Source organism: Lycorma delicatula, chromosome 1 (genome assembly GCF_047948215.1).
Source record: "Lycorma delicatula isolate Av1 chromosome 1, ASM4794821v1, whole genome shotgun sequence".
NCBI classification, from domain to species: Eukaryota; Metazoa; Arthropoda; class Insecta; order Hemiptera; family Fulgoridae; genus Lycorma; species Lycorma delicatula.
In genome coordinates this window covers 103,009,811-103,032,280 of record NC_134455.1, presented here as the reverse complement: position 1 = coordinate 103,032,280, position 22,470 = coordinate 103,009,811, and the positions used below count along the sequence as shown (strand labels likewise).

The 22,470-nt window shown below is 31.8% G+C and overlaps 1 protein-coding gene across 2 annotated transcripts in view; it reads left to right on the top strand.

Moving 5' to 3' along the window:
• The window catches only part of LOC142320592 (sodium-coupled monocarboxylate transporter 1-like), a 59,861-nt gene that overhangs the window by 6,545 nt on the left and 30,846 nt on the right, over window positions 1-22,470 (top strand). For both annotated transcript variants that reach the window (XR_012755440.1, XM_075358569.1), the window contains exons 3-6: window positions 2,266-2,425; window positions 9,873-9,938; window positions 10,671-10,722; window positions 15,722-15,789. Coding sequence is in view for 1 of the 2 variants with exons in the window: in XM_075358569.1 (XP_075214684.1) it covers window positions 2,266-2,425; window positions 9,873-9,938; window positions 10,671-10,722; window positions 15,722-15,789 (346 nt within the window). In the remaining variant the exon portion in view is untranslated. The remainder of the gene's footprint in view (window positions 1-2,265; window positions 2,426-9,872; window positions 9,939-10,670; window positions 10,723-15,721; window positions 15,790-22,470) is intronic.

Below are 22,470 nucleotides of genomic sequence, written 5' to 3'. Positions count from 1 at the left end.
TTATTTCTCTAGCTCAAGAATATGGTCTGATAAAGCATAGTTCAAACTAAATGGCCTAGTAAACCACCATAATTGTATTCATTGACCTAATGAAAATCCTCACATAATTACAAAAAAGGAACTTAACATATCGAATGTTCAGTTCATGTTTGGTGTGGGATTATAAAAAAGTTGTTTTGAGATCATATTTCTTCAGTGAAAATGTATCAGGCAATTTATACTTGAGATGTTATGAGTTATTTTTCCCAAGCTATTAAACAACCTTTTGTGTGGCATCAGTTGTCCCTAGGTTTGGCAGTAAGCTGGGGCACCATATTATTACACTCTTTTAGTTAGAGATTATCTCATAAGTTAGTCAAACTCTTCCTGATTGGACAGCACATTAGGAATAATTGAATGATAACTATGTTCATGTGATTTGACACCTTGTGATTTTTTAGTTCTCAGGAATCATCAAAATCATAGTATTTTCTTTAAAGTTAAATGATCTGAATGGTCTCAAATAGTTTTCAATTGAAAACTCAGTTGATTTTATAAACTAGGGCAAAATTTTACTGTAAAAAATGCATAACTCATGCAATGGTTATAACACTGCCATGAGTGTATTATTGCAGAAGGATAATATTTTGGATACTTCCTCTGATTGTATTAAACAAGGGGAAAAAATTGATTGAACCTTTTTATTGACTATTTATTTGTTAGTAATTGGGGAAATTGGTTTTTATTCCACCAGTACATATGTCATCTGTCTCTACAAGGTGTAGCTATTAAATAACAAGACTGATGCTGCTACAGAAGAACTGCACATGCGCCAAATTCATACGACCGACAACTGTTTAGCGTAATGCCTTCTCTTTCGATTGTTGCCACTCCGGTTTCTATAGACATATTAGTCTAGTCATGGCCTTCGTTTGGATAACATCTGTGTTTTTTTGTTTTGCCAGAAAAATGATAAGTGTTTTATTAGAGCAAAGAATTATCATGAAATTTCATATGAAACGTGGAAAAACCGCTACTAAAGCTTATCTTTTATTAAAAAACATATATGACAATAACTTTTTATCTTGTGCATGGGTTTTTGATTGGTTTAAGCGTTTCCAAGATGGCCGAGAAGACGTTGAAGATGATGTTCACTCGGGTCATCCTTTCACATCAAAAACGGATAAAAATATTGAAAAAATTGGTAATCTGATCCGATCTGACATCGGTTAACTATTCTCATCATTATTCAAGGTCCTTGCTCAACTCCATGGAAAAATAAGAAAAAATGACCCGAATTGTGGAAAAACAAGTCATGGGTTCTTCATCAGTACAATGCACCGGCTCACACTGCATTGTCTGTCAATACATTTCTAGCAAAGTATAACATCCCAGTTTTTTACCATTCGTCTGACCTGGCACCATTTTATCTGTTCCCCAAGGTCAAATCTGCATTAAAAGGAACAAGATTTCAGACCATTGAAACTGTGAAAGAAAAACCAGCAAGTGTCATGAAAGAGCTTACAGAAGAAGACTTCCAGCACTGTTTTGAACAAAGGAAAATTTGCATTGAGTGTTGTAGAGATAAAGGAGGGGTGTATATTGAAGGGGATAGTAACTAAATATGTATAAATTTAAAATAAAATATTTTACAGCATTAGTCTCATTATTTAATAGCCACACCTCATATATTCTATGGGATGGCTACTAACTTTAGTGATGAAGTCATGTTAAAAGAAATTTTTTGTTAGAGGAAATAAGTTTATAAAGTATATTTTTTAACTACTTGCTTGTTGCTTATGCTTTCCTTTGAACATCATAGAAAGGATCTTGAAATAAACATAAGGTTATATGTTGTTAAAAATTACATTAAATAAACAAACATAAATTAATAAGTGTTGGGTGAATTTTCAATTCTGGTGAACAACAAAATGTTACTGATGAATAATAAATAATAAATCATATCTCTCCACTTTACTCAGAATTTAATTTTAAAAAATGATTTAGCTACCACTGCATTAATTTAATTTTATCAATGAAATTATTAAGTTAATTAACTAAATTGTTAGTTAATTTAATTATTATTAAAATTAATTTTAATAAATAAATAATAATTTAATAATTAATACGTAATGTATTAATTTAATAATAATAATTTTAATAAATTGTAATTTAAGTTTTTGCTAATTATTTAGTTATTTTATTTAATTAATTTAGTTAATTTAATTATAATTTTCATAACTAATTAATTTTATTTACAATTATTATTATTATTTACTGTTATAGTTACATCTCTGGCATTTCTCTGTTGGGTCTTCCAGCTGAAATGTATGTTTATGGTACACAATACTGGTTAATTACTGCATCAGAAGCCTTTGTTAGTTTAACTATGATATTTGTCTACTTGCCAGTATTTTATACTCTGCGCATAACATCTTCTTATGAGGTACTTTTCTTTCAAATATATTTATTAAAAAAATAACTTTTTTCTTCCCCTTTCTGGAACCCCTCTTGGAGCATTACCTCTAAAAGGGGAAGTATATAGCAATCAGATGCTGGTATGCAGAGTGCTTATGGCCTCATTGCACGAACACGGTCCTCACACACTTGGGAGGCCTCCTAAGCACTCAGCCGCAGGGCCTGTCTGGCCCAGTTCCTTCTGGCATCGAATTTCCTTTCAAGCTTTCTCCAAGGCATGTAATCTGTCATTCAATTTCTTAACGTAATCCTCTACAGCCTCCCATTCTAGGAGTCCTCTCATCATAATTCTCCAAATGCCTTCTGGATTAAATATGACCTCTGTGCCCAAGACTTCAAGTACCTCTTGGCATTCATTCTCAAATCGTGTACAACTAATATAAACAAGTAAAGGGGTCTCCTCCTGAACATACGTGAAACAAAGGTCCAAGTGGTCCAAACAGAATCTTTGCAAGTAAGCTCTATAGCCTCCATGACCCACCAGGAACTGCGTTAAACAGTAACCCAGCGAGCCATGAGTCCTTCAGTACCAACTTCTAGTATCTCCGACAATGTGATGCACTTCCCTTTCGTTACCTCATCCCACCTACTTTGCCAGATTCCTAACAACTCCTTTCTATATCAGCAGAAATTCTCGTTTTATTGGCAGGAGATAGAGGTCCCAATGCCTGGAGTCTCTTCCTTTACTGAATCAGCAGGTCTGTAGGTAAAAGGCCAGCCAAGACCTCAGTCTCCTCCTTAGAAACTGTGCAATAAGGGCAAATTTCCTGTAAACAGCATCTCCTGTGTGAAGCCTCGAGTCTTCTTAAATATTTCACATACCTAGTGACGCTCCCCACAATTCGGCTCCATACAACATCGTGGCGTTCGCAACTCCCGCCAGCAGTCTAATCTGCAATTGGGTCGGGTCACCACATTTGGGCAGGAGACCGGCAACCAACCTCATCGTCTTCTCCGATTTGGCAGCCGCCTTGGTGGCCTGTGTTTCAAAACGAAGCCTTGTGTCGACCCAGATCCCGAGATATTTAATTGTAGGTCTGGCTTCGATCCGTCTTCCCTCCAAGGTGAGTCTCAGTTTTCGGCATCTCTTGGCGAAAGAAATTCCTAAGATCTCTGTTTTATCAGGGGCAAGCGTGAGGCCAACCACTGCCATCCACTCTTTGATGACTTTATAAGCATCTCTTGCATATCAACGGTAGCCTCGCGAACTATATCAACCACCGCCAAAGCAAGGTCATGCGTGTAACCCACCAGGATCACCCCCGGCGGAAGGGAGACGCAGAAGACCCCGTTATAAGGCAACACCCACAGAGTCGCTCCGAGGAACGACCCTGCGGTACTCTTCTGTATAGATTACGCTGAATTGTTGTTCCATCTTCCAGGCAGCAAACAAGCCTACTACAGTTAGATATGACTAGATCATCCGTCGGAGGTATAGCGGAATTCCGCACTCCACTAGCGACCCCATTATTGCGACGTGAGAAATGCAGTTGAATTCATTTCTCACGTCAAGGGTGACAAGCACGCACATCTCCCTTCGGCTCCTCCTTGCGGCTCTCTCCGCAACCTGGTACACAGCGCCCACCGCATCACCACGGCTGGCGGAGAATCCGCCCACCCTCACCACCACCACCACAGATATTCTGCCTTGGAGCATATGCTCCAACACTTTCGCTAGGATGTCTATCATGGCTAGCGGCCGGTAAGAGAAGGGTAACGCCGAGTCCCTCCCCGATTTGAGGACTAACACTTCCTCTGGCACCTCCGCCTGTGGGGGAATACCCTCTGTGCAAGGCAAGGACGTATTCCTCAAGAAATACATCTGGAGCAGCCCGGACCGCCACTCTTATCACCAAATTCGGCAACTGGTCCCGCCTTCCTCGGGGGCATTCGTAACGTTGCATCCAATAACTCCTCTTGTGTAAAAGGGGATGGAATCTCTCCATAGTCCCCGACGTCGGTCATTACCTGTTGTCCGCCCGGAAAAAGGCCATTGATTATGCCCCGTACTTCTTGGACGTCCTGCATAGCAAGGACTCTGGGTCTCATCCTCCTTTTCACCAATATAGTGTATGTCTTGCTCCAAGGGTCTGCCTCTACCTTCGTAATTAGCTTATTTCATGCTTTCCGTTTTGTCTATCAAATGCATGATGCAAAGTCCTTCTTGTACTGGGCCATACATATATCCCTCATGACAAGGAAACGAGCCCTAGTCATTTTCCTTCTGACCGCTAGACACACCCGTCTCTCCCGTCGACACACCCGTCGGCAATCTCCGACGGCGATCACCAATAGACGGAGCTCGCCTCCTTTCTAATATGTCTCCTATGGAGTTCGCCGTATGCCATCTCTAACAAGGTTATTAGTCTGGTGGCCTTCTCTTACGCTGAGCCAGGGGCCCAAGACCTCACTTAAGTCAAGCGCCTCTACGAAGGCAGCCGGGTCTAGGTCCCGAGTATTCCATCCAAGAAATATGGGAAGGCCATCCCCGCCGTTTCTCTCTTCCGAGATCACAGTGACAATAGGCTGGTAGTCACAGACAGGCCTTCCCCACACTCTCCACTCAGAAACACACGGGTCCAGCTCAGAACTTAGAAACATAATATCGACCACAGATCCAGTTGGCCCCTCCTGAAGATATCGATACCGCCCACGTTCAAGCAAACCAAATCCAAAAAAGCAGCTGTATCCGCAAGGATCCTTCCCTTGATGTCCGTCCTGGCTGAGCCCCAACCCGTAGACCAGGAGTTGAAGTCTCTTACCAGGAGAGCAGGACGGTGCGTAAGAATTCTCTGGCCAAAGCAGTTAGTACCTCTTCAAATCTTTCGATCGTAATATTCGGCGACATTTAACAAGAATATAAGAAGATGCCGCCGACTCTCCTCCGAACGAAGCTTCTATCGAGGTGCGTATCACGTACCAAAAAACCGACGATACAAACGACGCCGACAAAGATACGCTACCACAAGCCGACCCCCCCGCCTACGCACAGCAGCCATCCGGGTCGTGGGGGGGTGTCACACCCCCCTCGACCGATTAGCCGTAGGATGTTGAAATTTTGGATTTAGAACTGTTGCAACATCTAGTTGTGCACCTCCCTTTTTGAATGCAGTCGACTGAACCAAGTGTCCAAAAAAGCCCAAGATCCAAAAATATTTGGATTTTGGACTTTTTATTAACTGCAGTAGTAAGCCCTCATTAAGAGCTTTTCAATGATATCATAAGTGGTACTTATTTTCATTGGTTAAAGAATTATTAGCAAAATGAAATTTTAATTAATGAACTATTTGGATCTTAGAAGGAGAAGGCACATTGGTTTGAATCAGACTTCACCTCCTTCTTTTTTTAATTTAAATATATTTATTTATTAATAATTATTAACCCTTGATTGTAAAAAAAAATTACAATAAATTCAACAATAACAATAAAGAAAATATATAAAAAAAATCAGAAGTTATTAGTTAAATAAAATTTTATGTTCTTTTAAAAAGGTGTATATGTAATTTAACAGACATTATTATATATGTGTATGTGTAATAGATTTGGTGAAACATCTGATTATTTAACATTAATTGAAAATTATAATTTAGAATCACATTATTTTTGGATTTTCTAGTTTAATTTTATTTAATTATTCGGGAATTTCTGCTTAATTTTATCTACATTAAAGTTAACTACAATGACTGAAACATAAACCCTCACAAGAACAACATATCACTGAGGCATACATGCCCACTCTTTAATAAATTGCAACAAAATTCTTATTTTTTAGTTCATTACTCCTCAGATATTGTTAGACAATATTCTCCCAAAGTCGCAGTTGATCATCATTTCATTTATTTGTTTTTTGTTGCCAATCCTTTAATTGATCTTTGGTTTGATATAATTCTTTTGGTCTTAATTTGTGTACACGTTCTCTAGTTTTCAAATTTTCTCTCTTTTTATATTCATTATCCTCTCTTAATCTTTTTATTCTTCCTCTGGTTTTAACCACTGAAATATAGAAATACTGGAATGGGCACTAGCGTTAGAAATCCGTGCCAACAAAGATAGCTGATTTAGAGGTATACCTCTCTTTGTCTACAGTCCGTTCAAAAAGTTTGAGACGATCTCTCATCACAAATCACAAGTTATCTTTCATAATTCAAGTTATTGTAGAAAGTTTTTATAAAAACATTTATATGATACAATGATTAACTCAACTTTTATTTAATATTCATAAACATTGAATTTTTTCTATTAATTAAATAGAATTATGAGATTTTATCACTTAATATTAACTACAATTAAGTTTTATGGAATCACTTTCTGAAGGGACGGTACGTTAGGTACAATGCGCATGCACTGCATTGTGCGATAATGAAAACTATACCTCTAAATCTATCTGTCTCACGTTCGTTTTCCGCTCACGTTGGACATAGCAGTGCCCATTCCAGTATTTCTATATTTCAGTGGTTTTAACATTTTTTTCCTCTTTATATTTATCATCTTCTATTAATGTTTTTATTATTTCTTCCCATTGCAAAATGTTTGCAAATTTTTTTCCTGTTGTTTTTTTTGGTTTAAAACATTTTCTTCCTTTTTATTCTTTCTTTGGTTTTAACATTTTCTTCTTCTTTATATTTATCATTTTCCCTTTTTTTTATTTTTCCCTTGTTCTTAACATTTTCTTCCCGTTCATATTCATCTTCTAGTTTTTTTTTGAGATATATTTCTTCATGTTATCTTTCTTTTTCCTGTATGATTGATTTTCTTTTTCATTTTTGATTATTCACCAAATAATACAATAATAAAAACTGAATATTTTACACTGTAAGGTCAAAATTAACATTTTTAACCAGCATACAGGAATTCACTAGACGGAGTAGTTTAATTATTATTAACTTTTATTTATATGACATACCAGAAATCTAAAACTTTTGTTAATCAGCAACTCACAATGATGCAAATTATACTGATCTAGTAATACGAGTAATAAAGGGACTTTTACTCTATCCTAATATTTCATGTAAGATTGTTGAATTAATAATTCTATAAATATTTGATGTTAATGAAAACTAATATTTCAGCAATTGTGTTACTGCCCATCTACTTTATTAAAGAATTGGAGGATCGTATCTCACTTTCAAATGAAATAAATTTAAATGAAGGGCAGCAAAAAATGTGTATATGTAATTTAATAGGAGTACAAGGAAGTCATTTGGTCTCCACATCAGATTTTTTTAATCTCAAATTGATACTATGTACTAAATCATGAATTATCAACTTAAGCATGTAATATAAAATCTTAGCTTTCCTTCAGTTTTACATTCTGTTACACTCCTTTTATTTTGTTTTATTCTTTGTATAAAATAATGGCCCACCAGATTAGTTCTTTTTGAAAGACTTTTTGTTTCTTTCCCAACTCATCTTCATCTCATTCTTTGTCAACATACTAAATTTTTAACAAACTTGTGTATCATTACATTCCAAAAGCCCCTTTTTTATTTCTTTTCTGGTTTTGCTTCTATGTATATACATTTTTTTTTTTTAATGTTTTTATGATTCCAAGATTTATATCTGATTCCAACTTTCCAGCTTAAAAGCTTTTTTTGGTTATGTCAGTCTGCTTCCAGTGTCCTGCTTAATTTCATAACTTGAGTAGGTTAATAAAAAAAATTATTATACATTTTATAACATTTGATGAATTATAAGGATTCTAAGGATGAATTATTTATAAGGATTTTTAAAAACTAATTGTATTTTTTGGGGTAATACTATTTTTATTATGATTAAAAAAGCCAAGATTAAATGCTTCTTATAAAAGTTTTATAGGCTTTTAAATACCTTCTTTTGTATATTTCAGATGCTATAACCTTACATTGTAGGGAACCTGATACAAGGCATAAATTATTCCCAAAGATGGTTTAGCCATTTTGAAACTAGTAAAAAAGAGGAGTGAAGTGGTTTCTTCTCCTGTTTCCTTTTTCACTGATTCAATGCTGGCAATATTGAATTCTGTAAGCAACTATTTACCACTAGAACTGATGGTATAGTAAATATCATTACTCTGTGAGAGAGCAATTCTGATTAGCACCTTCTGTACTTCAGGTGCTTTACATGTGTCACAAACATAAGAAAGTCTGGGACATATAGTGTAAATCAACAAATAAATGTCCTCTTTCTGTAAAAAAAACCAATGCATAATTCTTCTTCTTCCTACATGTAATATCAGTGCTTTTTACAATGTCAAAATCCATAATCCATTTATTCATTAATTAGAAAAAAGTTCATATTTTAACTTATTATAGTTTTTTTTTTTTTGTACTAGTAACTGAAACATTTAAGATTGCAACTTTTATAAACTGTTAAATAACAACCATTCATCTGTCAGATATTAAGTTCCTCATTTTTTATAGTTTTAAAAACTTTTGTAATTAAAAATGTATGGATAATTTTTTTTAACTTTTAAAAGGATTGAAAAGTATAGTAAAGCTTACAAATTAATTTTATTATTTTTTGCCTCCAAATTTTTATATTAACACTTGCTGATATTCAGCAAAATTAAGCAACCATATTCTCTTGATCAAAAATGTTACATGAGTAAATTCCAACTTTTTTTGGGAAATTAAATTGTGATAACCTACTAGTTTGCTGGTTGCTCAGAAACAAGTTTTTCCTGAATATCTGTATCTGATATATTTGTAATTCAAGGCCATCATACATATTATAGTAATTTTTCTTGTTAAAAAAAGTGATAGTAATGTTCTATTAGTAACTTTAATTTATGATTAATAACTACAGTCTTGTATAGTGTTAAAAATATTATATAAAAACTGTTTTTATAAAAATCTCAATATCATTTACACCATTTTTTATCATTGTTTTCATTTTTTTTATGATTCTGTGTGGAATACAGGAATCTTTTGTTCGCCCATTTTTCACCTTTGTATATTTTTACTTGTCATTAACTAAAATTTATTGCATCAATCATTTATCAATTCAGAATATAGATCCTTCTTTAAAAAAAAAAAAAAAAAAAATTGTATTTTCCCCACTTTCAAATAATTCACAATCTTATTTTAAATACATTCTATTTTTTTTAAACTTACTAGTAATAGTATGATCACCATTTCTTAAAAAAAGTCATTAGAACACAAAATACAGAAATTACGTTTTTATGAAATGGTCATTTCATATTTTGAGTACCTTAAAAACTGAAAATAAACCCTTTGCTACATCTGTTCAACTTAAGTCTCATTTCTTCATAATTTCATCACGTTTAGTCTTTTAAATTTATTTTATTATCTGTTATTTGATTAACTAATATTTTATTTTTATTCTTGTGAATAAAACCTAATAACAGTTAAAACAATATTGAATAATTTAATGGATATTCACATAATTTAAAAAATTTTTTGTTTCTGTTTTTCAAGTATCTTAACCTGAGGTTCAGCTCAAAAGTTCGTACATTTGGATCTTGTCTCTTTCTTCTGAAAATGGTAAGTTAATTGTGTTTGAATTATCTTAAAAAAATTATCTGCTTTTAAGTACAAAATTTTACATAAGAAAAATAATACATCTGTCCTCGCTGAAATAATCAATAAGAAATAATAAACCACTAAGTGAAAAAGTGCAAGAGATTAAACAAGCAATTACTAGTATAATTTAGTATTACAAAATTTGTAATTATCTTATTGTACTCTAGGATTATCTTACTGCATGACATTGGACAAGTTTCACTAGTAAAAATTGTTGCATAATAAGGCTTAATTTTTTTTTTTTTTTTATCTTGATGTTAAGCTTTTATGAATCATTTTTTCAGTTTTTTTTTTTCAAATAACATGCAAATTAAATCTGTAAATTAAAAGAATGTAATCAGAAATAAAATCTGTGCTAAACTAAATCTTTGTTGTAATATTATTAAAGCATGTAAATGTTTTTTTTTATTTATGTTATTTAATATAACAGATTCATAAAACAATCCATAGATTCACTACATGAACCAATACATCAGCCAAACAAGAAGTAAAATGTAAGACCCAAAAAATTCAGCGATAAATCCTACGTAACTATTGTGTCCAAGTAGTACTGTATAGAATGAAATGTTTCATTTGTGTGTTCCATTATCTTTCCTCATGGAACAAAAAATGTTTCAACATTCTCATTGAATAAAATTACTGTGATTATTAAGATAATCAAACATGAAGTTCTTTTACTATTTTCTTTTTCAGTTGCTGTACATTCCAATAGTAATCTATGTTCCAGCTTTAGCGTTTAGTCAAGGTACCTGTTTTCTTTATTTATTTTTACATTTCAAATGTAATTATATATATATTTTTTGTAACTCAATTTATTACAAGTAAACTGCTTTAAATTTTATTTTTAATTACTAAATCAAATTTATCATTTATTAATTATAACACGTGTCAATATAAGACCATTATTGTTTTTTTGTGGTAAAGGGATTTTAATGACATTTAGTTTATTTTTTATGTATGGTATTCATTTGGATGTATGACTGAATTAGTTGACATAAGTTATTTTACATCTTGTGAAGTCAGGATCAAATCTAGTTACAGATGTGTTTAATTTTAAAATGAATTTATATATTCTGCCAGTTTACTTTATTTGTCTACTGTAGGTGAGTTGATGGCACTATCTCAGGAAGGTTGGTCAGAAGCTTGACAATTTCAACTCCTGAAATATAAAACTGTCTTATAGAACTTGAAAAAATATTATTTTCCTGTGAATTATAATAAATTTTTTGCATCCCTCAGATGCCATCAAACAGCTGTAAGTGTACTTGTGACTACATCCTCAACTGAGTCAAAAGAATGTAGATGCTGTGTATGTGAGCGTAATAAATCTAATGGGAATGATAAAATCTAAATAAAAGTACATCAACATAAAACAGTAGCACTATTTGTTCCCTGCATGAATTCTTTTTTTCACTATTAGTTCTAGCTTTTTGATCATATAGTGCAAATAGCATTCAGAGTATAGTTTTACTGAAAAACTTTACTATTTAACCTAACAAATAAAAAATACTGGCGAACCAAAATAAAACCATAAAATAATTGCTGTGTAACATAAATTGAGCCAACCCTGTCATACTACCAATAGAGATTTGTTTTTAATAACTACTTTCCAAAAATTATAACACTACACAGCTTAAGAGAGTAAATTTTGTTTTATTAAATATTGCTTCTGTAAGTAAATATTATGCCAGTTACCATAAAGACGTCATCATTTTATCTTCAATTAAAGTGATCTTGACACATGGCAAATGATAACTGAAATCATAGTATCATATGAAATAGTTGGTCATATTTTAATGGTGTACTACGTATTATTAAATCCTTTGTATTTTGCTGGAAATTCCTTGACTCTTTGTTGTTGAGTTTTAAATAATAACACAACCTAGTCTGTAGATTTGGTTTTTAACAAGCCACAGATTGTTAACACCAAACTAATGGGAATATGATATGCTTTATAATACAACTATAGGTTCTTCATATGGAGGACTAATATGAGATTCACCTCATTCATGCTGAAAAATAATTTACAGCAATTAAAAACAGAGTTTTTAAAAAATGTAAATGTAATTTACAGTATCTGTAGATTTAATTTCTTTGTACTAAGATATGAATTTGATTGAGTGCTGATTGATGAAAATAAGAATAAGGCACTAGAAGGAGATGAAATCACATCTGAATTGCTATAATGTTTAGATGAAGTACAGTTGTTTAAATTAAAGTGTAACAAATGAAGCCAGAGAAATGTTCTCAGATCACAGTTAAAATATAATATTAATAATATTATTTCATACAAAAACACAACCACTTACTAACTTGTAGGATGTGGGTGCGAAATATTTTGTTGACTGTAACACATGAATATATTTTATTTTCAAAATCTATTTAATTTTTAAAGCCTAGAACAAATATTATAAGTTTGTTTAATATGGTGTGAATTTTTACATCTTGTTTAGGTTTTTCATTTATAGGAGATAAGATAACAAAGATTTCTGGATTCAATTTAACTTCATATTTGCCCTTAACTGTGTCATAAACATACAGACAAAATGTCAAAAATCAAGTTAAAACTAGATCTCTTTACCTATTTAATTAACTAAAATAATATTTAAGGTTGTATTCTTTCAGTTTGGGCCATCTAAGGGTTATATAGTATAGTTTATTTTTATAACTAATTGCAGTTTTTGCTCTCAATATGACAAAATTATAGCTACTTGCAATCCATTTAATAGAGTACTCATATGTGTCTTTTCTTTTTTTTTAAATAAATAATATTAATGGTAAACTAGATATCTAGTAGACATTCTTTGTTAATAACTGATTTGCTTCTGAATCAACAGAAATAATAAAAACATTATATACATGAATCATTATTTGTTTATTTTTATTTACAAAAGAACACTCTGATAAACTAGATTTTACAGCTGAATCAAATAAAACTGGCCCCAGGAAATAAACATTTAAAAATGAAAAGCAAAAGGTATATTTATTGATTCTCAATTATGAAAAAATAAATGTTGTAATGTAATTTTAAAGTCTCTGTTCAAAATGCTCACTACCAAGTACTATTCAAAGTACAGCGCAGCAAATCATGTTCAGAAAAAACTTTCTGCAATTCTTCAACTGGAATCCTGGCAATATGTTGTTGTTGTAGTCTTTCAACTTTTTCAAACATTCATGGATTATTCTTGTAGACTGCCCCTTTCAGACAGGGCGATAAGTCTGGAGATCAGGGTAGCCACAAGGTCTTACTGATTGTTCTAACCTTTGTGAAATCTCAATGGATTCGAGTGAGAGACTGAATCAGTGTGGCAAATCGCTGTCTTGTTGGAACTATCCATAAGACAGTTCTTCTGAAGTCAAGTTATGCGTAAATTCTTCACACAGTCGTAAATAGATGTTGGTATTTACAGTCTCCTCAAATAATTTTGGTCTGTTCTCGCTTCCAGAAACTACACACTAAACACCAGTCTTTAAATCATGTAGTGATTTCTGACGGGTTTCATTTGGATTTTGTGTAGCCTAGTGCCATGTATTCTGAGAATTGACATCTGATAAATGGAAACACCCTTGTTCTGTTGAAATGAAGTGAAAAGGATCTAGAAATCCTTTGCTAAAATTCTATAAGAGTCACTGGGAGTTATTTACTTGTTTACCCTTATCACATTGTTTTAATTCATGCACAACACTCACACAATAGGCTTTCATTTTCAAACTATGAAATATACACTAACACAATGTTTGAGAAATTCCTGTTTCTTCTGCTAAATGTTGTGTTGACTTCTTAAAATCCTATCAGTACGATTTGCTTTTTCATTAAATCTTGAATTGTTGATTTTTTTGGAATATTACTTCTAACATACATCCCTTGAAATCTTTCAAAAACCAAATTTATTGAAGTTGTGTGAACATATTCCTCCTCAATGAAAACTCAATACTCAGTTGAATACACCATAACGCAGAACCACTGAAGATTCACTGAATAGGGGAGGAAGGGTAAAGGCTTATGAATGAGTCAATGACCTTCAACTAATCACATGATGTACAAACATACCATCTTCTAACAATTACTGTGTCAGACGGCTGAGACCAATTTTATATAACCCATCCGGTATAAAAGTATACTGAGATATTCAATGTCACACTCTCTAAATTACTGATTTAATGCTTCCATTTTGAATATTTGTATAAACTCCCATTATGTGTAATTTGTGTCACATTTTATTCAAAAATTTAATTTATAAAAAAAGGAAAAACAGAACCCCCCAAAAAGTATTTCTTTCTGTATTAAAAAAAAATCAAATGAAAACATGATCAATAAATATTACACTCAGATTATCCTGAGATTCTTGGTTAGTGTTGTGGTTTATATTCAATTTAAGTACCATTACATCTGTTTAATATATTCATTTAGTATACTAGAGATTCATTCATTTCTGTTTGAATAAAAATATGACATCCATACTTTTATTCTTCTTTCTTCAGAACTACAGCTTAAATTGAACCCTGGGATCCTCAATTTTCTGCCACTTTCCATCATGCTCCATCACTTCTCCTCTCCTAACATTAAGTATCTGACACATACCTTGAAACACTATCTGTTCATGTGTCTTGTTTTTCTGACCAGTCTTTTACCTTCTGCTTGATAATACTTTCTTAAGGACCTGTGCGTTTGGCATTCGATTATAGTGCCCTGCCTGCCCAATGCGTTTAAGCTTGATATAAGCAGAAAGATTATGTTCCTTAAAACCTAGCACAACTCATAGTTATTTAGAATTTGCTAGAGATCTTTGTCACCAACTGCTCCATATATTCTTCATAGTATCTTCCTTTTCCACAGCAGTCAGCATTTCTCAACTTGGGATGTTAAACTTGTCATGCCACATTACCTGTCAGTATATTATTATCAATAATATACTAATATTATACATATACTAATATTAATATTTATTATCAATAATATACTGATTATTAATAATAATAATATTATCAAGTTGTCAGTATATTATTATCAATGTATAGATAACAGTTTTGTACAGTCTCATCTTAATGTTCCTATAGATGTTTCAAGAGTTGAATACAAACAGCAAATTAGGAAAAAAAAGCACTGTTTCTTATATTTATTTATTACTGTTAAATACTAGTTTTACTCTTTCTACTATTGTTTATTGAATTAATTTAAAAATCAAACAATTTTATATTTATTTGGAAACTGTTCCATCAGTGAAATCATTGAAATAATTAGTGAGAAGACTGAACGACAATGAATACTCCTAAACAACTTACCTGTACTGGGTTATCTGTTATACTTTTCTGGGTTATCTGAACAGAGTTCATAAAAGATAGTTTCTTCAAATGGAGTAAGCAGATAGGAAACACTGATGATCAATATTGATTGAATCATTGATGTATGAATAAAAGATTCCAGCCTATCAGAAATCAATATGGGATAAATTATATCTCTTAGAACTGTCTATTAATAATTGTTTTCATGTGTATTACTGCATGATTAAAAGTGTAAATATGGTCAATCAATTTTTATTCTAAACAAATGCATAATCCTGTCATTTTTTTAAGATTTTTGAATGAATAATAAAATTTTGATACAGATTTTTTCAAATGTTTTTTTTTACACTATTCCCTTTTTTATTAATTTTTTTTAGAAAAAAACGATGTATACTCTTTTTTGCTATTAACACTTACTTAGTTAACACTTTTTTGCTATTAACATAAGTTTTTATCTATAGTTACAGGTATTAATCTTCATCATGTTACACCAATGGTTTGTATTGTCTGCATTTTTTATACATCACTGGTAAGTTTACTAAAAATACTTTCAGCAGGATTAATCTAGATTGGCTGGTATAAGGCAATGTGCAAAGATTAATATCTGTAGTATAGGAAGAATTTTAGTTTTGCCCAGCACTTTAAATTTTATTCTGAAAACAAACCTGAACAAATCATACAAAAAATAAAATAGACTAAATGAATGGTTGAAATATGACACTAAGGCATTTTTCTCAGTCTAATGTTTTCATTCTTTTTCATATGTGTCACCATACATATCGAGTGAATTGACAGTGATAATAGTTACTACCAGCCAACCTAAATTATTGCACTATTTTTACAGTAAGTGATGCTTACAAGCAGGTACTTTTCATAACCCACCAGGTAGATCTAGTGGTGAACTCATCATCGCAAATCAGCTGATTTCAAAGTTGAGAGTTCTAAGGTTCAAATCCTAGTAAAGGCAGTTACATCTATACGAATTTGAATGCTAGATCATGGATACCGGTGTTCTTTGGTAGTTGGGTTTCAATTAACCATACATATCAGGAATGGTTGACCTGAGGCTGTACAAGATTACACTTCATTTACATTCATACAGATCATCCTCATTCATCCTTTGAAGTAATACCTTACGGTGGTTCCGGAGGCTAATCAGAAAAAAAGAGAGAGAAGAACATTTCATTCTTCTGTCCACCATTCTCAAATACGTGTTTGTGAACAAATAAAAATGAATTTGGTTTAAATAACAGTAATACCAATTTTAGATACCAGTAAGTAACAATGTGATACTGATGGAAAAGTGTATTAAATGATATTTAACACCATTTAATGTAAGGCCTGTAAACAGCAGGCTGTTTTTTGAAAAATTATTTTACATAAAATATATGATACTTCAATATGTGTATTGCTTCCAGAGTTTAATTTAACATTTCAATATTAGATATGTATTTTTAGATTATTATAAATTCTAAATCACTGTTGACTTGATAAATCCAATACAATTCAAACTAAAAAATAAGAAACCTTTTTTGTTTTTTTTTTTATTTGCCAGGGCAAACCTTTATAAAATTATTTTCTGCCCAATTGTAAACCAAAGACTAAAACCCAAATTACACTTATAATTTTTTTTTCAAATAAAGCAATATCTTTTGAAAACACTTGTATTATTCCATTTTACTTGATAATGAAAGTTCATAGGTCATAGTTAAAGTTTATTTTTTTACATATAGCATAGGTTAATTATCATTCTTTCACACATATAGCCAATTTACATGCACTACAAAAAAATCATAAACACACCTAGAGGAAAAAAATTTGTAACACTAATATATATCAGCCAACAGTTACACAAAATTGCCAAAATTTTCAAGAAAAAAGATTGCTGTTGCTTTCAAAGCAGCAAACAAAATACTCAACACCACAATATATTAACAAAATACACACTGACAAGCAATGCAACCCAAAATTATATAAATTAATATTGAATAATTGTACTAAAAAATTACATCAACTAACTGGATGCACATTCTTCATTCTTTCATTCCATCAGAAACACCATAGGCACTACCCATAACACTGCCCTGCTGAGAAAGAAAGAAAATGAGAGGAGAGAGAGAGTGAGAGAGAGCAATACTTTCTCTACAATTGATAATTTTGAGTTATGTGTTTATATATTTTTGAACATAAGGAATGTTTTGATGTAACCAAAATGCCACATCACATCTACAGTAATGTGAAATAAAGTTTAAGAGATGAGTTACAAAATATTTTAAATTCTGTTACAAAATTTAAATGTACAAAATCATCTCATACAAACAACATGTATACAAATATATTAATCACAATAAGCAAATTTTACTCATAAAACCAACATATCAATGTGTTTGAACAATATGAAATTTACAAACACATTTACTTTGAAAAAAAATTAAATCCATTAACACAACATAGATACAATAATACAGTATGTTCAAAAACACCCTTTTAACCTCCTTCCTTATTTTTTTAATGGTTGAAGATGAAAAATTTTTATTTTTGTAGCACTTATTCCATAACTTTTTTTTACCCAACTTCCTTGTTTTGGGTGGTTGCAAGGGCACAAAAACTTTAAATATACAAATAAGGCATATGGTATGGTACATTTATAAACAGTTATTTAAAGACAAAAAAATGATATGACCCCTAGAGCTGAATAAAATTTATTAAAGTCAAATTTTAAAGTGATACTTTACCACCCACAGTTTTGAAGATGTAAAAGAAAAAGTAGTGTTTTCAGCATACTACTTCAGCATACTACAAAAGAACACACTGTTAGTGTGTTCTTTTGAAACACACTAGTGTTCTTTTTTTTTTCACTAGTGTGTTCTTTTGAAAGAAAAAATTGTTTCCTTTTGAGGGAAAACAATATTATTTTTATTTTTTTTTTGTTTTAGTGTTTTTCGTGTTAGCAGCTGATCAATATGTTTAGTTTTTTTTATTATCAGCTAATTATCAAGATATCCCAAACAATGCTAGAAATCTCTAGTAGTTTATAATTAACTTACTACTTTTTTACATTTTTTTAAAATATAACGAACAGTTGTACGTTACTTCAAAATTTGACTGGCCACCATTTTTCCATAGATCAATTTATGGATAAAAGTTGTAGTTAAAAGAATGGTTCACACTATTCTTTTATTTTTTTTTATCCCATACTAATTTTGAAGTTTACCTACAACTTTAATATTTCATAGGATTTTCTTTTCTTTTTTTTTTAATTCTGTATTGAATATAAAGATAAAAAAACTTGTATCAAAATCTGTAATATTATTAAAAAAAAGTTACAAATTTTTTTTTTAAAACTTCATTATTTATTTATTCTTCTACATTACATTCATTTGCATATTTATTGTGCTTATAAAATGAGAAAGGAAACTTCTAAACTTATAAAAAAGAGCACATTAAAACTTAAAGAAGTAATTATTTAGTATTGAAATTTCATTGTAATCAAACCTTACAGAAGCTAAATTAATTTTCCTAATTACTATAACTTTCTTGAAGTTGTAATGTTAACACTACATCACAGATTTAATCTAAGTAGGTTACATGCAAAGTATTAATTTACAGTAATCATATGTTTATTGATTAGATAACAATAAGCAAATTTTACAATAATAATTTTTTGAGCAATGTACAGTATGTTCAAAAAGTACTTTTTTGACCTCTTTCCTTTTTTTTTTAATGGTTGAAGATGAAAGATTTAAATTTTTGTAGCACTTACTCCATAAATATTTGTTTTTATCTAATATTTAACTTCCCTGCTTTGGAAGGCACAATATTTCATAGCTTATGTATTATAATCCATGTATTATTAACATAAACAACTATAATTACCATATCTAATCAGCTTAATTTCAGCGATTCATTATCTCTTCCAATAAATAAATAATAAAATCTAATAATTATCATTTTAAATTTCAGATGGTTATATTATTTTATGTTAAATTAGACATTTATGAATTACATTTTATTTAATACACAATATAGGTATTTTTTGTCCAAAAAAAAGGGGGAAATGAGATGAGAATTACAGTAGTACAGCTATAAAAATTATTTATTTTTAAAATAAAATAATCCAAAAACCTTTTTAGGATGACTTGGGTTAGTAAATTTAAACAGAAATAGTAGCATGATGGCTCCCAAATTAAAATTTGAACTTAGATCATAGTAATTTATCTTGAGCACTTACTTGGACATCCCTTTTATTGCTATATAAAATCATTGCATTTTGCATATTATAGCATATATTTTGAATTTTTTGATTTTTTTAAATTTTTGATTTGATTCAAGTCAAATTAGTACACAGATTTTTATTTATTTCTCTAATAAACAAAGTGAATTTATTACAATACAGCAATTCAAAATATGCATTGTACATTGCAATAAGAAAATGAAGCTGAAGGTAGTTTTAGTATAAGATGCTTGTCAGGTATACGAGGTGTGTGAGAAAAGTAATGAGACTGATTTTTTGCTTACCAAAGTTTTTATTTTTTTTTCAAACAACAATATTATCCCCTTCAAAGTAGTTCCCTTGGGCAGCTATACACCGGTGGAGTCGTTGTTCCCACTTGTGGTAGCAGCGCTGGAAGGCTTCAATTGGTAGGGCTTTTAACTGGTCGGTCGGTCACAGTCTTTTGAATGTTCTCCAGAGTTCCAAACTGACATCCTTTTAAGACATGTTTCAATTTCGGGAAAAGGAAAAGTCACAAGGACTCAAATCAGGTGAATAGGGGGGTTGAGGAACCATAGAAATGCGTTTTGAGGTAAAAAATTACGTGATGGAAAAGGCCGTGTGGCACAGAGCATTGTCATGATGAAGCATCCACTTGTCTGCAGTGTCTGATCTCACGCGAATCACTCTTTTCCTAAGCCTTTCAAGGACACCTTTGTAAAAGACTTGGTTGACAGTTTGTCCTGGAGGAACAAATTCTTTATGCACGATACCCCTACTGTCAAAAAAGCAAATCAGCATGGTTTTGATCTTTGATTTGCTAAATCGGCATTTTTTCGGTTGAGGAGATGACGGAGTGTGCCACTCTTCGCTTTGCCACTTTGTTTCAGGATCGTACTCAAATATCCAGGATTCATCACCTGTGATCACACGATTGAAGAATTCTTGGTCATTGTCAGTCCTCTCAAGAAGATCAACGGACACGTTTCTTCGATTATCCTTTTGTTCTGTTGGAGGATTTTCGGCACCAATTTCACACAAACCTTTTGCATGTCCAAATTGTCTGAGTGTGTGAGAGTGTGTGTGTGTTGTGTGTGTGTGTGTCAAAAGTTGATGAACAGTGAAAGCGTTTAAATTTAACTGTTCACTCATCATCCTTATTGTTAAACGACGGTCTGATCTCACAAGAACCATCGCATGTTCAACTTTTTCATCAGATTTTGATGTTGAAGGTCTCCCTGAACGAGGTTGATCTTCAACGTGTTCTCGGCCTTCCAAAAATGATTTGTGCCAGCAGATAACTTGTGCTCTTGATAAGCAATGTTCCCCATAGACCTGTTTCAACTTTTCAAAGGTCACACTCGCAGATTCCCCAAGTTTAACACAAAACTTGATTGCACAACGTTGCTCTAAATTCCGATGCTCCATTTTCGTAACACACAACAAAAACACAACTTCACTGATGGCACTGTCAAAAATAATGTGTTGGCTGAACGGAGTTGAAACTCGTACTGAGCATGTGTAGAAGGGATGAACAAACCGGTCTAGCACAGACCGGTAGACACAACATTGCCAGATCGCTCGCAATGTTACCAATCTCATTACTTTTCTCACACACCTCATATATATGCATTAATAATTTTGTTGTTCTTGTAATGAAGTACATACTCATACCACAATGACCTATATGGCTTTACCAAACTCAAAGGTGAAGCCTGTCATCTGGAAGGTTACTGAATTCCAGTTAGGCACAGCATTTTCACGCACTAAAAAAATGTCCATTCCATATTTCAATGCACAAAATTAAATTTTATGTGGTAAATTAATCATCTTCAAAAAAAATCATTATATCAACATAATAATAGTATTATTAATGTTGTTTGAGGGAAGGCTGAACATAATACACAGTCACTGATAACTTGCAGATGAAACAAATATTATATAAAAGTTAATTTTATTTGGTACAAACAAATACATTTATTTTTCCCAAGTAGCCACCATCTACACATTTCTCCCAACACTAAAAACTATTTTATTATTCTATCAATGAAAAATTCTGACCGTCTTTCCTTGATATCCACGATCTCATTGTATTCTTCATTTCATCATCCAAGATGAAATGAATGCCCTTAATATCCATCCCTCTTTATTTTTGGAAGGTGAAAACTACAGTGTGCCTAATCTAAAGATTATGGGGGATGTGAAATAGATCCAAATTTTCACTTCACTAGAACCTTGGTGATTGTATGTGATGTGTGTACCCGAACATTATTGTGTTGCAGAATTATTGGCTCCATGGAGTGTCATATATATCTCCTAAGGTGTTTAACTGTCTATATTTACTATGTCTCACACAGAATTTACAGTCGTCCTGGCTTCAAGGCAGTCAAGTAATGTACTCATATACTTGTTTGGAATCCCACATTATCATTAAACATTTTTTGCAGACAATTGTGTTTTGGATTTTTTTGATTGTGGCAAAATATACTGCTGATGTTCCATGATCTGCTTTTTTCTTTAATGGATCCACCTGAATTTCGTCTGTTACAGTGTACTGAAAAGTCATCTTTCTCTTCTTGATAATGTTTCAGAAGATGTTCACAACATTCGTTTTGTTGTTGCTTGCTTTTATCTATGACTTTGCATAACATCCACCTGAACAGAGTTTATGTAGTTTTGCAATAATGTATTCTATTTTCTTTTGATGCGATAAAGATTGTTTGATGTAACAATCATTTTTAATCAACTCGTTCACTTCCTTTTAGTGCTTCTCATCATCACAGAAACCAGTAGACTACTGTGTGTTAGTACTTTATATTTGCTTTACTAGCTTCTGAATTATGAACTTTATGTCCCATCTCTCAAATTTCCAGTACATCAACCAACAGTGTCATCATCATAAACGGCTTTTTAAATGACGATGAATGTCACTAGTGTTCACTTTTTCAGCCGTTAAAAATTCAGTCACTGTGCATTACTTTAGAATCATTAATGTAG